The sequence below is a fragment of the Oncorhynchus mykiss genome, chromosome 30, assembly GCF_057628025.1.
Source record: "Oncorhynchus mykiss isolate SJ-2025 chromosome 30, ASM5762802v1, whole genome shotgun sequence".
Lineage (NCBI taxonomy): Eukaryota > Metazoa > Chordata > Actinopteri > Salmoniformes > Salmonidae > Oncorhynchus > Oncorhynchus mykiss.
Genome location: NC_143051.1, coordinates 8,933,423 through 8,954,246, shown reverse-complemented (window position 1 = coordinate 8,954,246; position 20,824 = coordinate 8,933,423). Strand labels below are relative to the sequence as shown.

The 20,824-nt window shown below is 48.5% G+C and overlaps 1 protein-coding gene across 1 annotated transcript in view; it reads right to left on the bottom strand.

The window, feature by feature from the left end:
• Positions 1–20,824, bottom strand: part of LOC110489366 (protein 4.1) — a 106,242-nt gene that overhangs the window by 16,984 nt on the left and 68,434 nt on the right. The window contains 1 exon segment of the mRNA XM_090227465.1: positions 8,554–8,733. Coding sequence (XP_090083591.1) covers positions 8,554–8,733 — 180 coding nt within the window.

The following is a 20,824-nucleotide window of genomic DNA, read 5'->3' as shown; positions in this document are numbered from 1 at the left end:
ACAAATACAGGTACAGGAACTAACACAGGAACAGGGTCTAATACACAAACACTAACTAATACAGGAACAGGAACTAATACAGGAACAGGAACTAACACAGGAACAGGAACTAATACAGGAACAGGAACTAACACAGGAACAGGAACTAATACACAAACACTCATACAGGAACAGGAACTAATACAGGAACAGGAACTAATACACAAATACATGAATTATTACAGGAAAAGTAACTAATATAGAAACATAAATGAATACAGGAAGAGGAACCAATACAGGAACAGGAACTAATACAGGAACTAATACAGGAAGAGGAACTAATACAGGAAGAGGAACTAATACAGGAACAGGAATGAGTACAGCAACCAGAACTAATACAGGAAGAGGAACTAATACAGCAACAGGAACTAATACAGGAAGAGGAACTAATACAGGAAGAGGAACTAATACAGAGAGGAACTAATACAGGAACCGGACATGTACTCACATGCACACAGTTATTGAATACGCTTCCACCACCACTCCATTGGTAAACAATACTTTTCCATAGAATTTCTAACAGTGCAACTGTGCTGTAAGGACTAGCCAGGATCAAGACAGACCTTGGAGAGTACACTTCTCAAATAGCATTTCAATGGCTTTAGACTCAGTCTATGAGTGGTGGTATTTCATACAGGAAGACATTCCAAAATTCTCTAAACTAGTCAAGCATTGACACATACAGTATCTTCAATCCAAACTCACCTAGTTGGATGAGTAATCAGCAAGTGGGTTGATAGATGTCGTTGTTACTTATTATCGTGGTTTAAATCAGTTTAAAAAATAAAGCACCATCTTTTCTGGACAGATTGACAATTTTTTCTCTCTCTCTCTCTCTCTCTCTCTCTCTCTCTCTCTCTCTGTCCCGTCTATCCTGTCTGTTCTGTCTGTCCCGTCTATCCTGTCTGTCCCGTCTATCCTGTCTGTCCCGTCTATATCCTGTCTGTCCCGTCTATCCTGTCTATCCTGTCTGTCCTGTCTATCCTGTCGGTTGCCGTCTGTCCCGTCTGTTGCCGTCTGTCCCGTCTGTTGCCGTCTGTCCCGTCTGTTGCCGTCTGTCCCGTCTGTTGCCGTCTGTCCCGTCTGTTGCCGTCTGTCCCGTCTATCCTGTCTGTTGCCGTCTGTCGCCGTCTGTACCGTCTGTTGCCGTCTGTCCCGTCTGTTGCCGTCTGTCCCGTCTGTCCTGTCTATCCCGTCTATCCTGTCTGTTGCGTCTGTCCCGTCTGTTGCCGTCTGTCGCGTTTGTCCCGTCTGTCCTGTCTATCCCGTCTATCCTGTCTGTCCCGTCTGTTGCGTCTGTCCCGTCTATCCTGTCTGTTGCCGTCTGTCGCCGTCTGTACCGTCTGTTGCCGTCTGTCCCGTCTGTTGCCGTCTGTCCTGTCTATCCCGTCTATCCTGTCTGTTGCGTCTGTCCCGTCTGTTGCCGTCTGTCCCGTCTGTCGCGTTTGTCCCGTCTGTCCCGTCTATCCTGTCTGTCCCGTCTATCCTGTCTGTCCCGTCTGTCCTGTCTGTCCCATTTGTCCCGTCTGTCCTGTCTATCCTGTCTGTCCCGTCTGTCCCGTCTGTCCTGTCTGTCCCGTCTATCCTGTCTGTCCTGTCTGTCCTGTCTGTCCTGTCTATCCTGTTTATCCTGTCTGTCCTGTCTATCCTGTCTATCCTGTCTGTCCTGTCTGTCCTGTCTATCCTGTCTGTCCCGTCTGCTCTTGCCTAGAAAAACATCAACATAGACGAGAGCCGATGCAGCTCAGTGGCAGACAAACATTAGCTCTCTGCTGTAGCATCTCAGAGCAGGAGTACTGATCTAGGTGTCAATTTTGCCTTTTAAATCATAATGAATAAGAAGAGGTACCTGATCCAAGATCAGCAATACAGATCTCACAGGCTGTTGGAGAGACGGCTGGCCATAGATTGAAATAATCTCGTGCCATACAGCAGAGCTGTCCAGGAGACACTGCACTACACTGATTGATTGAAACACTAAGGGATGAACGCTAACTTCCACTGAAAGGAAAAGTCCCCCCCCCCAAAAAAAACGAGAGACTAAGGGGAAAATTTGACTTAAAGGACAACTCCACCCAAAAACGATATTTTGGTATTTGTTTCATTAGTCCATTGTTGATTTAATCCCAACATGTTTTGCATGTCAGCAATCAAGTTTTCAAGATATATCACTTTCAAAATACAGAAATACAGCCGCTATGATGCATTTTGCATCGCATGACGTCAATTTAAGTGTAAGTTTAAGATTCCTGTGGACAGAGGGAGAAAATAAACAGTAGTCAAACAGGCTAAACACAAGCAGAGACGAGTCAGTGTGGCAAACAAAGTTTGTTAGTAACACTGGGTGTATTTTGTTTTCTTTTAAACATGGAATATTGTAAGTAAAAGTTGTAGAAGATCCTTGAAGTCCGGATATAAGTCAAGGGCGCTAGGCCAAATACAGCTCTCAACACTTCCTGGAAAAAAAGTGCTGGCAAGGACAACAACGCCATTGTCCTCAATGCAAAATAACCTGGTAATTCACTCAGTGTAATGTTCAATAGGGGTTTGTGTCTGTCTGTCTGTCTGTCTGTCTTTGTGTCTGTCTGTCTTTGTGTGTTGGAGTCAGATGACGGAGAATTCTGTCTCTGTCCTTAAACAAGGCTACTTGACTGGGTGGTTCATTTCAGTAGAGGGCTCTCTCTCTCTGTCCACCGGACCGGCCAGTCACTGGGTGGTTCATTTCAGTAGAGGGCTCTCTCTCTCTGTCCACCGGACCGGCCAGTCACTGGGTGGTTCATTTCAGTAGAGGGCTCTCTCTCTCTGTCCACCGGACCGGCCAGTCAGATAAACACCAGCCAACACAGAGTGAGAAACATGACCAGCAGTCCAGACAGGAGAGAGAAGGAGACATGGGACGGTTGGAGCTGGAGCATGGCTGGGTACAACTGGCAGGCTGAGGGCCCAATGACCCTGTCTTCCTCCTCCTCCTGCTCTTCCTCAGGCATTTCGATAGAGACCCTCAGAGTGTTCCCCCGGCCCCGAGCCTCGTCCTCCTCAGAAGTATAATCTTCTTCCTCCTGTAGATAGTGGTGTCTGAGGAGCAGTGGTCCCCCGGAGGGTGAGGAGGCCTGCTGTTGCTGTCTCAGTAATTTTACTTGGTATTCAAACAGAGGACGCTTCCCTCGCTGTGTTCAGCAACGGGAGACCAAGAGAGACAGAAAACAATGAACAGACGTGGGGGAATGGCCAACAGACAGGCAGGGAGAAGGGGAGGATGGGAAGGGACAGGGAGACAAGGGGAGGGAGGTGGAGGAGGGGAAGGGACAGGGGGACAAGGGGAGGGAGGTGGAGGAGGGGAAGGAACGGGGGGACAAGGGGAGGGAGGTGGAGGAGGGGAAGGGACGGGGGGACAAGGGGAGGGAGGTGGAGGAGGGGAAGGGACAAGGGGAGGGAGGTGGAGGAGGGGAAGGGATGGGACAAGGGGAGGGAGATGGAGGAGGGGGACAAGGGGAGGGAGGTGGAGGAGGGGGGTCAAGGGGAGGGAGGTGGAGGAGGGGAGGATGGGAAGGGACAGGGAGACAAGGGGAGGGATGTGGAGGAGGGGAAGGGATGGGACAAGGGGAGGGAGGTGGAGGAGGGGAAGGGACAGGGACAGGGAGACAAGGGGAGGGATGTGGAGGAGGGGAAGGGACAGGGACAGGAAGACAAGGGGAGGGATGTGGAGGAGGGGAAGGGATGGGACAAGGGGAGGGAGGTGGAGGAGGGGAAGGGACAGGGACAGGGAGACAAGGGGAGGGATGTGGAGGAGGGGAAGGGACAGGGACAGGAAGACAAGGGGAGGGATGTGGAGGAGGGGGGACAAGGGGAGGGAGGTGGAGGAGGGGAAGGGACGGGGGGACAAGGGGAGGAAGGTGGAGGAGGGGAAGGGATGGGACAAGGGGAGGGAGGTGGAGGAGGGGAAGGGATGGGGAGACAAGGGGGGAGGTGGAGGAGGGGGGACAAGGGGAGGGAGGTGGAGGAGGGGAAGGGATGGGACAAGGGGAGGGAGGTGGAGGAGGGGAAGTGATGGGACAAGAGGAGGGAGGTGGAGGAGGGGGGACAAGGGGAGGGAGGTGGAGGAGGGGGAAGGGATGGGGGGACAAGGGGAGGGAGGTGGAGGAGGGATGGGAAGGAGGGGGAAGGGATGGGGGAGGAGGGAGAGGGAGGAGCAGGAGAGTGGTGGTATGTGATACTCCTGTAATGAAATTATCTACTGTTGAAGTGAGGGCAGAAGGGGAGGCAGTGGTGGCAGTAGTGAGTGACCTTTGATAGTAGTGAGTGGTAGGTCCCATCACTGAGCTTCAGCCTGACTCAGGATCTCCGGCTCTAGGCAATGAGGGTCAGGGTCCAGGGTGGTCTGACCAGGCCGGACCAACCTCCAGGGCAGTGGTGGCAGCAGCAGTTCTGGGGCTGGAGAGATTTTATGGGGCTTTGCTCCTCCATGCTGGGGTTAGATTGAATGGCTGGGGTTAGATTGAGTGGCTGGGGTTAGATTGAGTGGCTGGGGTTAGATTGAATGGCTGGGGTTAGATTGAATGGCTGGGGTTAGATTGAGTGGCTGGGGTTAGATTGAATGGCTGGAGTTAGATTGAATGGCTGGGGTTAGATTGAGTGGCTGGGGTTAGATTGAGTGGCTGGGGTTAGATTGAGTGGCTGGGGTTAGATTGAATGGCTGGGGTTAGATTGAATGGCTGGGGTTAGATTGAGTGGCTGGGGTTAGATTGAATGGCTGGGGTTAGATTGAATGGCTGGGGTTAGATTGAATGGCTGGGGTTAGATTGAATGGCTGGGGTTAGAATGAATGGCTGGGGTTAGATTGAATGGCTGGGGTTAGATGGAATGGCTGGGGTTAGATTGAATGGCTGGGGTTAGATTGAATGGCTGGGGTTAGATGGAATGGCTGGGGTTAGATGGAATGGCTGGGGTTAGATGGAATGGCTGGGGTTAGATTGGATAAAGGCATTCTCTGGTAGGGTAAAATGCTAGCTAGTGCAAACTGTTTGTTTGGCAGTGCAACGTCTTGGATCAGACACCGTTAGGGGAGAACCACCATAGAAACTGGCTTGGTGCAGGTTGGCTTGATCACAGTGTGATCTACTCCTCACTGAATCTCATATAGTCAGTCAGTCAACAAGCCTGCCTTAAAGAGATGAGCTTATCAAATGCATTGAGGTCAATCGAGACTTGGGAGGCTCATATTTGGGATTTGTTAGTAATGTGTTCATGAAGACAAGACTGCTTGTCAAATCACCAGACTAGTGTATTATTCTAGAATGGTGTATTTTTTCAGTGATCTTTTAGACAAAAACCTGTTAAAGATTATCATCTCCATTCAGAGGCCTATCGTATAAACATGCCCACACTCAATACAGATTGAAAGTTAAGAAAAGTTTTTTTTGGGGGGTAAAAGTTTAGCAATGTTCTGATGGGAGTGCTTATTATACTGCAAGAGTCTTCAGGTACATAGACAGGACATGAGAAGGGTCTGGGCTAGGCAGAATACCCAGGTAGCTGGAGGCAGCTTCAAGTCTGGGAGTAAAACTGTATTTTCAGCCCCATGGCAGTTGAGGAGCGAAGGGAGGGGAGCGGTGAGGTTCGGTGACCCAAAGCCCAAACACCTCTCTGGGTCTCCGGATCCTCCTCAGGAGAAGGGTGTGGCGGTGGAGGAGGAGGTGGAGGATACGGAGGAGGAGGAGGGAGTGGATATGACTATGAGGCAGGGCAGGAGAAGGGGAAAGATGAGGATGAGGAAGAAGAACATGAAGAAGAGGAGGAGGCGCAAGAGGAGGGAGAGGAGGAGGGAGAGGAAGAAGAGGAGGGAGAGGAGGAGGAGGGAGAGGAAGAAGAGGAGGAGGAAGAGGAGGGATAGGAAGAGGAGGAGGAAGAGGAGGAAGAGGAGGAGGAGGGTGAGGAAGAAGAGGAGGAGGAAGAAGAGGAGGAGGAGGAGGAAGAGGGGGGAGAGGGAGTAGAGGAGGGAGAGGAAGAGGAGGAGGAAGCAGAGGGAAAGGAAGAAGAGGAGGAGGAGGAAGAGGAGGGATAGGAAGATGAGGAAGAGGAGGAAGAGGAGGAGGAGGGTGAGGAAGAAGAGGAGGAGGAAGAAGAGGAAGAGGGGGAGAGGAAGAAGAGGAGGAGGAGGAAGAGAAAGAAGTGGAGGAAGAGGAAAAGGAATAGAAAGAAGAGGAGGAGGAAATGAAGAGATGACACATATGAGGGGGGGAGAGAGAGATCGAGGGAGGAGACAGAGAAAACATGAAACAACCAGTGAGGGAGGGATACAGGTCAGGGTGGAGGAGAGACAATGAAATGAGGAGGAGGAGGAGGGGGTCAGTTCTGTTGTTGTTGTTGTCGCTGTTTGTTTTTTGGTTGTTTGCGTTTTTTGTTTTTGTTCTTCAGTCTCTCATCACTACGTCAAACACCACCATCATCATCATCATCACAGAGTCATGCAGCTTCACTACTATCGGGTCAAACCCAGCCATGCGATTTGATTGGCAGATCAAAGCAGGAAGACAAAGCTGGCAGCAGCCAATCATAGAGCGGGGCAGTGGTGAGGGTTTGGGAAAGATTAGGGTCTGTGGCTTTGAAGTAGACACCTATAAAGGTAGTCGCAGCGGCTGCGCGGGGCGGGGCCGGGGGGCGGGGCCGGGGGCGAGAGAGTACAGTCCTGTGGGTGAAGATAGACAGCTGATTCTCTTGCCTTGCTTAAGGTCACGGCCACACAGACTCCATACAGCAGCCATGCACAGCGTCCATAAAGCTGCCATACACAACATGGTCTGTTCTCTATTGTTAGCTGGTAAAGAACCGCCAGCTAACGTTCTCTTACTGCAGCCCAACCCAACCCAGCCCAGCCCAACCCAACCCAGCCCAGCCCAACCCAGCTCAGCCCAACCCAGCTCAGCCCAACCCAGCTCAGCTCAACCCAGCTCAGCTCAACCCAGCTCAGCCCTACCCAGCTCAGCCCAACCCAGCTCAGTACAGCTCAGACCAACCCAGCTCAGCCCAACCCAGTTCAGCCCAGCCCAACCCAGCTCAACCCAACCTATCTCAGCCCAACCTAGTTCAGCCCAACCCAGCTCAGCCCAACCCAGCTCAGCTCAACCCAGCTCAGCCCAGCCCAACCCAGCTCAGCCCAACCCAGCTCAGCCCAACCCAACCCAGCTCAGCCCAACCCAGTCCAGCCCAGCTCAACCCAACCTAGCTCAGCCAACCCAGCTCAGCCCAACCTAGCTCAGCCCAACCCAGCTCAGCTCAACCCAGCTCAGCTCAGCCAACCCAGCTCAGCCCAACCCAGCTTAACCCAGCTCAGCCCAACCCAGCTCAGCCCAACCTAGCTCAGCCCAACCCAGCTCAGCCCAACCCAGCTCAGCCCAACCCGGCTCAGCCCTACCCAGCTCAGCCCAACCCGGCTCAGCCCTACCCAGCTCAGCCCAACCCGGCTCAGCCCTACCCAGCTCAGCCCAACCCAGATCAGCCAAACCCAACATATCCCAGCCCCTGTACGGCCAGTAAGGACTGAATTGGAGTACCTTTATCTCTGATACGCCACCAACTACTCTGTATGCAGGTGATAGGGAGGCCGTCCTCACCTGCACACACACACACACACACACACACACACACACACACACACACACACACACACACACACACACACACACACACACACACACACACACACACACACACACACACACACACACATGAATATACACAGGGAAAGAGACTCCAAGAGTCTCCACTCCGTCCACTGTACGCACTGAGCTCCACAAACACAGAGAAAACTGATGGACACTTGATGAAACTGAAACGTTCATTACTACTGACTATGACCCTTGTACACAGTATATCCTTAGGGAATGAAAAATCCTCTATATCTCTCTACCAAGTATGAGGAAACTAAATATATTAGACGTATTTGAAATGAACACAGCACAGCAGTCCTGTAAAGTGGGTCATTTGACTGCCATTCTCTAGAAACTGGACATTGACTTGTGTCAAAAACAACAACTGAATGACGTGAGAAAAGACCACAGTAAACCCCTACTGGGACTAATGACTAATGTGCAATCCAAAGTAACAATTAGAAAATATCAAAGCAATAACATTTGCTCAAAGAAAGTCAACACATGAACAGAACCTCCTTGTCGGTAAACTTGTGGCAGCAAATGCAAAAAGTCGAGTCAAAAGCACCATCTTTCATTCCAAAACATCTTATTGTTGTCAGGAATCCTGGTGGTGCTACAAGTGGGGCTAGAGAGAATAAAGAGCCCTCTGTCTCTCTGAGTACCATGGGCTACTATGTCTCTCTGTTCTGTACCAAGACTGCTTGTTCTGTTGTCCTGTTGACTCTATGGGAATATAATCATCTCTAGAAGGGTCTTAGAGCCCTTAACCCTGGCAATTTCACTAGTAAACTCATTGGTACACTAGCCAGGTCACCCATTTTGCCACTATTGACTTCAATTTTTAGTTGTGTTGGTTTTGACTCACCCCGTCAGTGCCTGGCTGCAGCTGTCCGTTGATGCTGGCCGTGCGGAAGGGTGAGTGGGTGGACAGGCGTTTGTCCCACTCGCTCTGCCGCGGCTCCGGAACAGACTCCATGAAGCTTCTCTTCAGCTCACTGATACTGGTGTGGTGACGCATAATCTCTGCCTGGGTCTTATCCAGGTCCTGGGAGGAGGGAGAGGGGGGAGGGACAGAGAGTAGAAGGGGTTGAGAGAGGAGAGAGGGGGGAGAGGGAGTCGGAGGGGTAGAGAGAAAAGGGAGGGACAGAGAGAGGGGAGGGAGAGTAGGAGGGGTAGAGAGAAAAGGGAGGGACAGAGAGTAGGAGGGGTAGAGAGAAAAGGGAGGGACATAGAGAGGGGAGGGAGAGTAGGAGGGGTAGAGAGAAAAGGGAGGGACAGAGAGAGGGGAGGGGGAGTAGGAGGGGTAGAGAGAAAAGGGAGGGACAGAGAGAGGGGAGGGAGAGTAGGAGGGGTAGAGAGAAAATGGAGGGCCAGAGAGAGGGGAGGGAGAGTAGGAGGGGTAGAGAGAAAGGGGAGGGACATAGAGAGGGGAGGGAGAGTAGGAGGGGTAGAGAGAAAAGGGAGGGACAGAGAGAGGGGAGGGAGAGTAGGATGGGTGGAGAGAAAAGGGAGGGACAGAGAGAGGGGAGGGGGAGTAGGAGGGGTAGAGAGAAAAGGGAGGGACAGAGAGAGGGGAGGGAGAGTAGGAGGGGTAGAGAGAAAAGGGAGGGACAGAGAGAGGGGAGGGAGAGTAGGAGGGGTAGAGAGAAAAGGGAGGGACAGAGAGAGGGGAGGGAGAGTAGGATGGGTGGAGAGAAAAGGGAGGGACAGAGAGAGGGGAGGGAGAGTAGGAGGGGTAGAGAGAAAGGGGAGGGACATAGAGAGGGGAGGGAGAGTAGGAGGGGTAGAGAGAAAGGGAGGGACAGAGAGAGGGGAGGGAGAGTAGGATGGGTGGAGAGAAAAGGGAGGGACAGAGAGAGGGGAGGGAGAGTAGGAGGGGTAGAGAGAAAAGGGATGATGATGTCCATGATAGATAAAGTAGAGACAGAGAGCAGAGGAGAAGTCCATGATAGATAGAGACAGGGAGCAGAGGAGAAGTCCGTGATAGATAAAGTAGAGACAGGGAGCAGAGGAGAAGTCCATGATAGATAGAGACAGGGAGCAGAGGAGAAGTCCGTGATAGATAAAGTAGAGACAGAGAGCAGAGGAGAAGTCCGTGATAGATAGAGACAGGGAGCAGAGGAGAAGTCCGTGATAGATAAAGTAGAGACAGAGAGCAGAGGAGAAGTCCATGATAGATAGAGACAGGGAGCAGAGGAGAAGTCCGTGATAGATAAGGTAGAGACAGAGAGCAGAGGAGAAGTCCATGATAGATAGAGACAGGGAGCAGAGGAGAAGTCCGTGATAGATAAAGTAGAGACAGAGCAGAGGAGAAGTCCGTGATAGATAGAGACAGAGAGCAGAGGAGGGACATAGAGAGGGGAGGGAGAGTAGGAGGGGTAGAGAGAAAGGGAGGGACAGAGAGAGGGGAGGGAGAGTAGGATGGGTGGAGAGAAAAGGGAGGGACAGAGAGAGGGGAGGGAGAGTAGGAGGGGTAGAGAGAAAAGGGATGATGATGTCCATGATAGATAAAGTAGAGACAGAGAGCAGAGGAGAAGTCCATGATAGATAGAGACAGGGAGCAGAGGAGAAGTCCGTGATAGATAAAGTAGAGACAGGGAGCAGAGGAGAAGTCCATGATAGATAGAGACAGGGAGCAGAGGAGAAGTCCGTGATAGATAAAGTAGAGACAGAGAGCAGAGGAGAAGTCCGTGATAGATAGAGACAGGGAGCAGAGGAGAAGTCCGTGATAGATAAAGTAGAGACAGAGAGCAGAGGAGAAGTCCATGATAGATAGAGACAGGGAGCAGAGGAGAAGTCCGTGATAGATAAGGTAGAGACAGAGAGCAGAGGAGAAGTCCATGATAGATAGAGACAGGGAGCAGAGGAGAAGTCCGTGATAGATAAGGTAGAGACAGGGAGCAGAGGAGAAGTCCGTGATAGATAAAGTAGAGAGAGAGCAGAGGAGAAGTCCGTGATAGATAAAGTAGAGACAGAGAGCAGAGGAGAAGTCCGTGATAGATAAAGTAGAGACAGGGAGCAGAGGAGAAGTCCGTGATAGATAAAGTAGAGACAGAGAGCAGAGGGGAAGTCCGTGATAGATAAAGTAGAGAGAGAGCAGAGGAGAAGTCCGTGATCGATAAAGTAGAGACAGGGAGCAGAGGAGAAGTCCGTGATAGATAAGGTAGAGACAGAGAGCAGAGGAGAAGCCCGTGATAGATAAAGTAGAGACAGGGAGCAGAGGAGAAGTCCGTGATAGATAAAGTAGAGACAGAGAGCAGAGGAGAAGTCCGTGATAGATAAGGTAGAGACAGGGAGCAGAGGAGAAGTCCGTGATAGATAAAGTAGAGACAGAGAGCAGAGGAGAAGTCCGTGATAGATAAAGTAGAGACAGGGAGCAGAGGAGAAGTCCGTGATAGATAAGGTAGAGACAGAGGGGAGAGTTTAAGGGGGAGGCAGAAAGAGATAGCAAGGAAGGGCAAAAGGGTGAAGCCCCCAGATAGGAAGGGGGAAGGATGTCATTATTTGGGGAAGTGACTGGTAATGACACAGTTACAAGTTCAGCAGAATGCAATGTGATTGATGATTTGCTTATCATATCAAACTAAATGCAGTTGGAAGTTGGAACAGGCCTGGCCCTCTCAAAGAGGACAAACAACAGGACAACAACATGACAACAACAGGCCATAGTCCATCCAGACCACATGATGTCCTATAGACAAACAACATGACAACAACAGGCTATAACAGGTCTTAGTCCATCCAGACCACATGATGTCCTATAGACAAACAACAGGCTATAACAGGCTATAACAGGTCTTAGTCCATCCAGACCACATGATGTCCTATAGACAAACAACATGACAACAACAGGCTATAACAGGTCTTAGTCCATCCAGACCACATGATGTCCTATAGACAAACAACATGACAACAACAGGCTATAACAGGTCTTAGTCCATCCAGACCACATGATGTCCTATAGACAAACAACATGACAACAACAGGCTATAACAGGTCTTAGTCCATCCAGACCACATGATGTCCTATAGACAAACAACATGACAACAACAGGCTATAACAGGTCTTAGTCCATCCAGACCACATGATATCCTATAGACAAACAACATGACAACAACAGGCTATAACAGGTCTTAGTCCATCCAGACCACATGATGTCCTATAGACAAACAACAAGTCTTAGTCCATCCAGACCACATGATGTCCTATAGACAAACAACAAGTCTTAGTCCATCCAGACCACATGATGTCCTATAGACAAACAACAAGTCTTAGTCCATCCAGACCACATGATGTCCTATAGACAAACAACAGGCCATAGTCCATCCAGACCACATGATGTCCTATAGACAAACATCATGACAACAACAGGCTATAACAGGTCTTAGTCCATCCAGACCACATGATGTCCTATAGACAAACAACATGACAACAACATGACAACAACATGACAACAACAGGCTATAACAGGTCTTAGTCCATCCAGACCACATGATGTCCTATAGACAAACAACATGACAACAACAGGCTATAACAGGTCTTAGTCCATCCAGACCACATGATGTCCTATAGACAAACAACATGACAACAACATGACAACAACATGACAACAACAGGCTATAACAGGTCTTAGTCCATCCAGACCACATGATGTCCTATAGACAAACAACAGGCCATAGTTCATCCAGACCACATGTCCTATAGACAAACAACATGACAACAACAGGCTATAACAGGTCTTAGTCCATCCAGACCACATGATGTCCTATAGACAAACAACATGACAACAACATGACAACAACATGACAACAACAGGCTATAACAGGTCTTAGACCATCCAGACCACATGATGACCTATAGACAAACAACATGACAACAACATGACAACAACATGACAACAACAGGCTATAACAGGTCTTAGTCCATCCAGACCACATGATGTCCTATAGACAAACAACATGACAACAACAGGCTATAACAGGTCTTAGTCCATCCAGACCACATGATGTCCTATAGACAAACAACATGACAACAACAGGCTATAACAGGTCTTAGTCCATCCAGACCACATGATATCCTATAGACAAACAACAGGACAACAACAGGCTATAACAGGTCTTAGACCATCCAGACCACATGATGTCCTATAGACAAACAACAGGACAACAACAGGCTATAACAGGTCTTAGTCCACCTTGACCAAATGATGTCCTATAGACAAACAACATGACAACAACAGGCTATAACAGGTCTTAGTCCACCTTGACCAAATTATGTCCTATAGACAAACAACATGACAACAACAGGCTATAACAGGTCTTAGTCCATCCAGACCACGTGATGTCCTATAGACAAACAACAGACTGTCCTGTGTTCTCTCCACTCTATTCCCTCCTATGTAGATTGAACTTTAGACGATCCATCTCCGTCTAGTAACCGTGCCAGTCCATACCCATGGTGCAGCAGGTGATTGAGTCATTTCCCATTACCAATCTACCACATGTTGGGATCGTGATCAGAGAGATCAAATACAGCACCTATTAGACTAGATTCTCCTGGTTAATGACTCTTCATAAACCCCATCTGTTCTGAACAGAATCGGCATTGCCTAGGATCTTAATTTGATCATTATTTTGTTGCTGAGAACTGCAGGAAAATAACATTTGTAGGTTTAAAAAGGCGTCTTAAAGTCGGTAATTTCCACTTAAAAATGTCCATTAATTATAATCCAAGTTATAATTCACATATCCTATTGCTGAAGGATTATTTTCCAGCTGTTGCAAACGGGCTCAAATTAAGATCCTACATCTGTATATAGAGCCCTAGCTTTAGACCAGGGTACATAAGGGAGTCCCATAGAGTTCTGGTCCAAAGAAGTGCACTACATAGGGAATATCATGCCATTTGAAACGGAGCCAGAGAGGTAACACTACGGGGAGAACATTGAAGAGTTATGTTTCACTAAAGAGCATCGGTGTGGCTCCCTGCCAGTGAACTGGTACCACGGTAACTGAAGCCCCCAAAACTTGTATCTGTCTGACTCAACCTGCTCTATACATACGGTGCACTCGGAAGGTATTTAGACCCCTTGACTTTTTAAACATTTTGTTACGTTACACCTTTACTCTAAAATTAATTCAATTAGATGTTTTCCTCATCAATCTACACACAATAGCCCATAATGACATCACAATACCCCATAATGACATCACAATACCCCATAATGACATCACAATACCCCATAATGACATCACAATAGCCCATAATGAAAAAGAGAAAACAGGTTTAGACATTTTTTTTGCAGACATACTTTATTTACATCAGTATTCAGACTCTTTGCTATGAGACTGTAAATTGAGCTCAGGAGCATCCTGTTTCCATTGATCATCCTTGAGATGTTTCTACAACTTGACTGGAGTCCACCTGTGGTACAATCAATTGATTGGACATGATTTGGAAAGGCACACACCTGTTTATATAAGGTCCCAGAGTTGACAGTGTATGTCAGAGCAAAAACCAAGCCATGAGGTCGAAGGAATTGTCCGTAGAGCTCAGAGACAGGATTGTGACGAGGCACAGATCTGGGGAAGTGTGCCAAAAAATGTGTGCAGCATTGTAGGTAGCCAAGAACACAGTGGCCTCCATCATTCTTAAATGGAAGAACAGCTTCCTACAGCTGGCCGTCTGGCTAAACTGAACAATCGGGGTGGAAGGGCCTTGGGGGAGGTGACCAAGAACCCGATGGTCACTCTGACAGAGCTTCAGAGTTCCTCTGTGGAGATGGGCGAATCTTCCAGAAGGACAACCATCTCTGTAGCATTACACAAATCAGGCCTTTATGGTAGAGTGGCCAGACGGATGCCACTCCTCAGTAAAAGGCACATGACAGCCCACTTGGAGTTTGCCAAAAATCACTTAAAGTACTCAGACCATCAGAAACAAGATTCTCTGGTCTGATGAAACCAAGATTGAACTCTTCAGCCTGAATGCCAGGTGTCTGGAGGAAACCTGGCAACATCGAGGGAAACATGAACGGAGCAAAGTACAGAGAGATCCTTGATGAAAACCTGCACCAGAGTGGTCAGGACCTCAGACTGGGCCGAAGGTTTACCTTCCAACAGGACAACGACCCTAAGCACACAGCCTAGACAACACAGGAGTGGCTTTGGGACAAGTCTCAGAATGTCCTCGAGTGACCCAGGCAGAGCCCGGACTTAAACCGGCGACGCTCCCCATCCAACCTGACAGAGCTTGAGAGGATCTGCAGAGAAGAAGGGGGGAAACTCCCCAAATACAGGTGTGCCAAGCTTGTAGCATCATACCCAAGAAGACTTGAGGCTGTAATCGCTGCCAAAGGTGCTTCAACAAAGTTCTGAGTAAAGGGCCTGAATACTTATGTCAAATGTGATATTTCATTTAAATGTTATTTTTCTTTTTATACATTTGCAAACAAAAGGAGAACTGACTCACCAGAACTAAGGCACTAACGTTACCTAACAATAACAACATCAACTGATGCCACTGGCAACGCTATAAAATATCCACAAAAGAGAGACCGAGTCTGCAGTGTAGACACATTCGTCCATTACCCTAGCGACTAGTGCTTTTTGAGGTTTGGTTTTGATTTCAATAAGATTATTTAAAAAATAGTTTCCGATTGCAATAATTGGAGAGAAAAAAAATAGTAAATGCAGTGCTTTATGTGGGTTGAATGATGTTACACAGATTAAAACAAGTCCCATGATGGTAGTGAACTGTCCTTATTAAACAACATGACTTTTATAAAACATATTTCAGTTGTTGTTTATATTACATATGTTTTATTTGATTACTTTATTATTTCATTCCAAGTCATCATCTCTATAATGTTGGGTTCTAACTTCACTATTTTAGACCTTACTGATACCTTTATTTAACGAGGCAGTTGATTATCTTACTTGTAGAAATAAACTCAGCAACAAAAAAAAAGAAACGTCCCTTTTTCATGACTCTTGTCTTTCAAAGATAATATCGTAAAAAATCCAAATAACTTCACAGATCTTCATTGTAAAGAGTTTAACTTCTTAGGGCTAGGGGGCAGTATTCGGAAGTTCGGATGAATGACGTGACGTGGTTGAGAGAATGCCAAGAGTGTGCCAAGCTGTCATCAAGACAAAAGGGTGGCTATTTAAAGAATCTCAAATGTAAAATATATTTTTAGTTATTATTCTACAATGTAGAAACTAGTAAAATAAAGAAAGACCCTGTAATGAGTAGGTGTTCTAAACCTTTTGACCGGTAGTGTGTTTGCCCTCTGATTGGTATTGTAAATCGGAACAACGTCGTCCTATTTGAACAGACTACAGGTGATGGATCTATTTGACAAGAATTCTGAACGACAGAAATAAAGCATGTCATTGTTTACCACAGAAACTCTACTGTGGCAATTTACCAGACACTTTGTATGAGTGGAAACTAATGTTGGTGTTATTATTTTATTAGTTTCCTATTTGTTTTGTCCAACAGTGTCTGATACGGTCATTCCTTATCAAGATCGGGGGTTAAATATCCCTGGACTGTCCATATTTGACTGTCTATATTTGACTGTCCATATTTGACTGTCTATATTTGACTGTCTATATTTGACTGTCTATATTTGACTGTCCATATTTGACTGTCTATATTTGACTGTCCATATTTGCCAGCAGACCTAACCGCTACACCAGCCCAGGCCACGATTGAACTACATTTTGACATTAGGATACACTTGGCACTTAAGCTGAACAAAACTACAATTGTTGATCCCTTTCTGACCATCTGAATGTTGCAGTGATAGTGCCTAGGTCTATCGCGTTTGAGAGAGAAAATTATTTTGATAGTAACCCCCCGATCCTAGTGACTTGACTGCCCCCACATGGTCAGAAAGAGAACTGCTCTTTTTCAGAGAATCACAAGACTCATTTTTTTTTCAATTTAATGATACAGCAGGAAAATTCTCAGCGGCAAAAGAGTGATCAAGTTATCTGTATATAATGTATTATAAAAATGGGTGGTTCGAGCCCTGAATACTGATTGGCTGACAGCCGTGGTATACCATGGGTATGACAAAACATTTTTTTTTTCTGCTCTAATTACATTGGTATATAATAGCAATAAGGAACCACAGGGGTTTGTGGTATATGGCCAATATACCCCAGCTAAGGGCTGTACACAAGCACTTCTCGTTGCGTCGTACTTTAAGAACAGCCCTTAGTCATGGCCATATTTAATTTGACCTTTATTTAACCAGGCAAGTCAGTTAAGAACAAATTCTTATTTTCAATGACGGCCTAGGAACAGCGGGTTAACTGCCTTGTTCAGGGGCAGAACCTTGTCAGCTCGGGGGTTTGAACTCGCAACCTTCCAGTTCCTAGTCCAACACTCTAACCACTAGGCTACCCTGCCGCCCCATATATACCATATATCCCTCGGGCTCTATTGCTTTTAATTAGACAATACATTGATCAGCTGTGCCAAAAGGAGAAACAGATTTACCCTTTGACCGCAGGTGACCATTTCACTGGTGGTAGTATGGTATGCTGGCATGCATGAGGGGTGAGTGTGAGTAGGAGTCCTCTTATGCACACAACCTGGGAGTACACACACACACACACACACACACACACACACACACAGCAATGTGCCTGAGCCAGCCGACAGTTATTATTGTGATGATAATCATGAATCAGAGACATGGCTGTGTCCTGGACGACACCCTATTCTCTATTTCAGGGGTATTCAACTCTGACCCTACGAGGTTCACAGCCTGCTGGTTTTCTGTTCTACTTCATACTTAATTGCACCCACCTGGTGTCCCAGGTCTAATTCAGTCCCTGATTAGAGGGGAATCACCCACCTGGTGTCCCAGGTCTAATTCAGTCCCTGATTAGAGGGGAATCACCCACCTGGTGTCCCAGGTCTAATTCAGTCCCTGATTAGAGGGGAATCACTCAGAGTGGAGTTTGAAGGATCTATATGGTGCACTACATTAGACCACAGTCCTACGGGCCCTGGTACCTGGTCAGTCCTACGGGCCCTGGTACCTGGTCAGTCCTACAGGCCCTGGTCAGTCCTACGGGCCCTGGTACCTGGTCAGTCCTACGGTCCCTGGTAAGTCCTACGGGCCCTGGTCAGTCCTACAGGCCCTGGTACCTGGTCAGTCCTACGGGCCCTGGTACCTGGTCAGTCCTACGGGCCCTGGTCAGTCCTACAGGCCCTGGTACCTGGTCAGTCCTACAGGCCCTGATACCTGGTCAGTCCTACATACAGGCCCTGGTACCTGGTCAGTCCTACGGGCCCTGGTACCTGGTCAGTCCTACATACAGGCCCTGGTACCTGGTCAGTCCTACAGGCCCTGGCACCTGGTCAGTCCTACATACAGGCCCTGGTACCTGGTCAGTCCTACGGGCCCTGGTCAGTCCTACGGGCCCTGGTACCTGGTCAGTCCTACAGGCCCTGGTACCTGGTCAGTCCTACAGGCCCTGGTACCTGGTCAGTCCTACAGGCCCTGGTACCTGGTCAGTCCTACATACAGGCCCTGGTACCTGGTCAGTCCTACGGGCCCTGGTAAGTCCTACGGCCCTGGTACCTGGTCAGTCCTACAGGCCCTGGCACCTGGTCAGTCCTACATACAGGCCCTGGTACCTGGTCAGTCCTACGGGCCCTGGTCAGTCCTACGGGCCCTGGTACCTGGTCAGTCCTACAGGCCCTGGTACCTGGTCAGTCCTACAGGCCCTGGTACCTGGTCAGTCCTACAGGCCCTGGTACCTGGTCAGTCCTACATACAGGCCCTGGTACCTGGTCAGTCCTACGGGCCCTGGTAAGTCCTACGGGCCCTGGTACCTGGTCAGTCCTACAGGCCCTGGTCAGTCCTATGGGCCCTGGTACCTGGTCAGTCCTACGGGCCCTGGTCAGTCCTATGGGCCCTGGTACCTGGTCAGTCCTACGGGCCCTGGTCAGTCCTACAGGCCTTGGTACCTGGTCAGTCCTATGGGCCCTGGTACCTGGTCAGTCCTACAGGCCCTGGTCAGTCCTACAGGCCCTGGTACCTGGTCAGTTCTATGGGCCCTGGTACCTGGTCAGTCCTACGGGCCCTGGTCAGTCCTACGGGCCCTGGTACCTGGTCAGTCCTACGGGCCTTGGTGGTCAGTACTATGGGCCCTGGTACCTGGTCAGTCCTACGGGCCCTGGTCAAAAGTAGTGCACTATGTTGGTAATAGGGTACCTTTTGGGACACAGCCACGGTCAAAGGTCAACAGAGATGAGGGTCAGAGAGAGTCATTTGGTTATGGTTAGATACAGGAACAGCACGATGAGTGACAGAGGCAGTGTTCCAAATGGCACCCTATTCCCTATACAGTGCACTACATTTGCCCAGGTCCCACAGGTCTCTAGTTAAAAGTAGTGAACCATACAGGGAATAGGGTGACTGAGAGAGGTACAGTACAGTAGAGTGAAGGGTGTGTTGTTAAGGAGGTCCAAGTCTCACAATGAGAATGACAACAGAGGGCAGCATCATTAACGTGTCAATAACATCACTGAGAATGAAAATATATGACTGGGAAAGTCTATCAATCATAATTGGTGTCCGTCACCAACGCAAGCTGACAAAGAACAGCCTAGAACATCCAACATCATTCCTACTGGGAACACTTCCCCGTTAGGAGGATACCAGTGGTCGTTGCAGAAATCATACATTTGACGACCTTTGCTGACGACAATAACATTTGGAAAAAGCATCCAAAACTGTAAGTAATTATCGACTTAAAGGTGCAACAACAACAACAACAACAAACAAACAAAACAAAAAGAAAACGATTTGACAAGCAGGCTGAAATCAAAGGGGGATAGGGCATGCTGGGTAGACGGTGACCACTGACATTCAGTCTTAAAGGCCAAACTGGTGCACCCTTTCAGACTCAATGCCTATAGCTTTTAAAAAATACTGGACTATGATAGTGATAGTTGAAACACTCCCAATCATATATCAAACAACTGCGGATAAGAAACAAAACGACCCTTCTGGGCACACACACACACACAACGTTGAATCAACGTTGTTTCCACGTCATTTCAATGAAGCGTGAAACCAAACGTAGAATCGACGTTGAATTGATGCCTGTGCCCAGTAGGGAAGATGCTGAGATCAAAACAACGAGTAAAGTGAGTACTTGCATTGGAAGGAAACAGGAAAAGAGTGCATGCCAAGCCATTAGGGTTCAGCTGAAAGCAGGGTGGATGTAGAAAAAAAAAAGAGAGAATAGAAGAGTCGGAGTCAAGACAAACAGAAGAAGAAGAAAAAGAAAACAGGCAAGTGAACACAACTCCCATGCAGAGAGAGAGAGAGACAGAGAGAGAGAGAGAGAGAGAGAGAGAGAGAGAGAGACAGAGAGAGAGAGAGAGAGAGAGAGAGAGACAGAGAGAGAGAGAGAGCATGCAGAGAGAGAGAGAGAGAGAGAGAGACAGAGAGAGAGACAGAGAGAGAGAGAGAGAGAGAGACACAGAGAGAGAGACAGAGAGAGAGAGAGACAGAGAGAGAGAGCATGCAGAGAGAGAGAGCATGCAGAGAGAGAGAGCGAGAGAGCATGCAGAGAGAGAGACAGAGAGAGAGAGAGACAGAGAGAGAGAGAGAGAGAGACAGAGAGAGAGAGAGAGACAGAGAGAGAGACAGAGAGACAGAGAGAGAGAGAGACAGAGAGAGAGAGCATGCAGAGAGAGAGAGAGAGAGACAGAGAGAGAGACAGAGAGACAGAGAGAGAGACAGAGAGAGAGAGAGAGAGAGAGAGCATGCAGAGAGAGAGATAGAGAGCATGCAGAGAGAGAGAGCGAGAGAGCATGCAGAGAGAGACAGAGAGAGAGAGACAGAGAGAGAGAGAGAGAGAGAGAGAGAGAGACAGAGAGAGAGCATGCAGAGAGAGAGAGAGAGAGAGCATGCAGAGAGAGAGAGAGAGAGAGAGCATGCAGAGAGAGATAGAGAGCATGCAGAGAGAGAGAGAGAGCATGCAGAGAGAGAGAGAGAGAGCATGCAGAGAGAGAGAGAGAGAGAGAGAGAGAGAGAGCATGCAGAGAGAGATAGAGAGCATGCAGAGAGAGAGAGAGAGCATGCAGAGAGAGAGAGA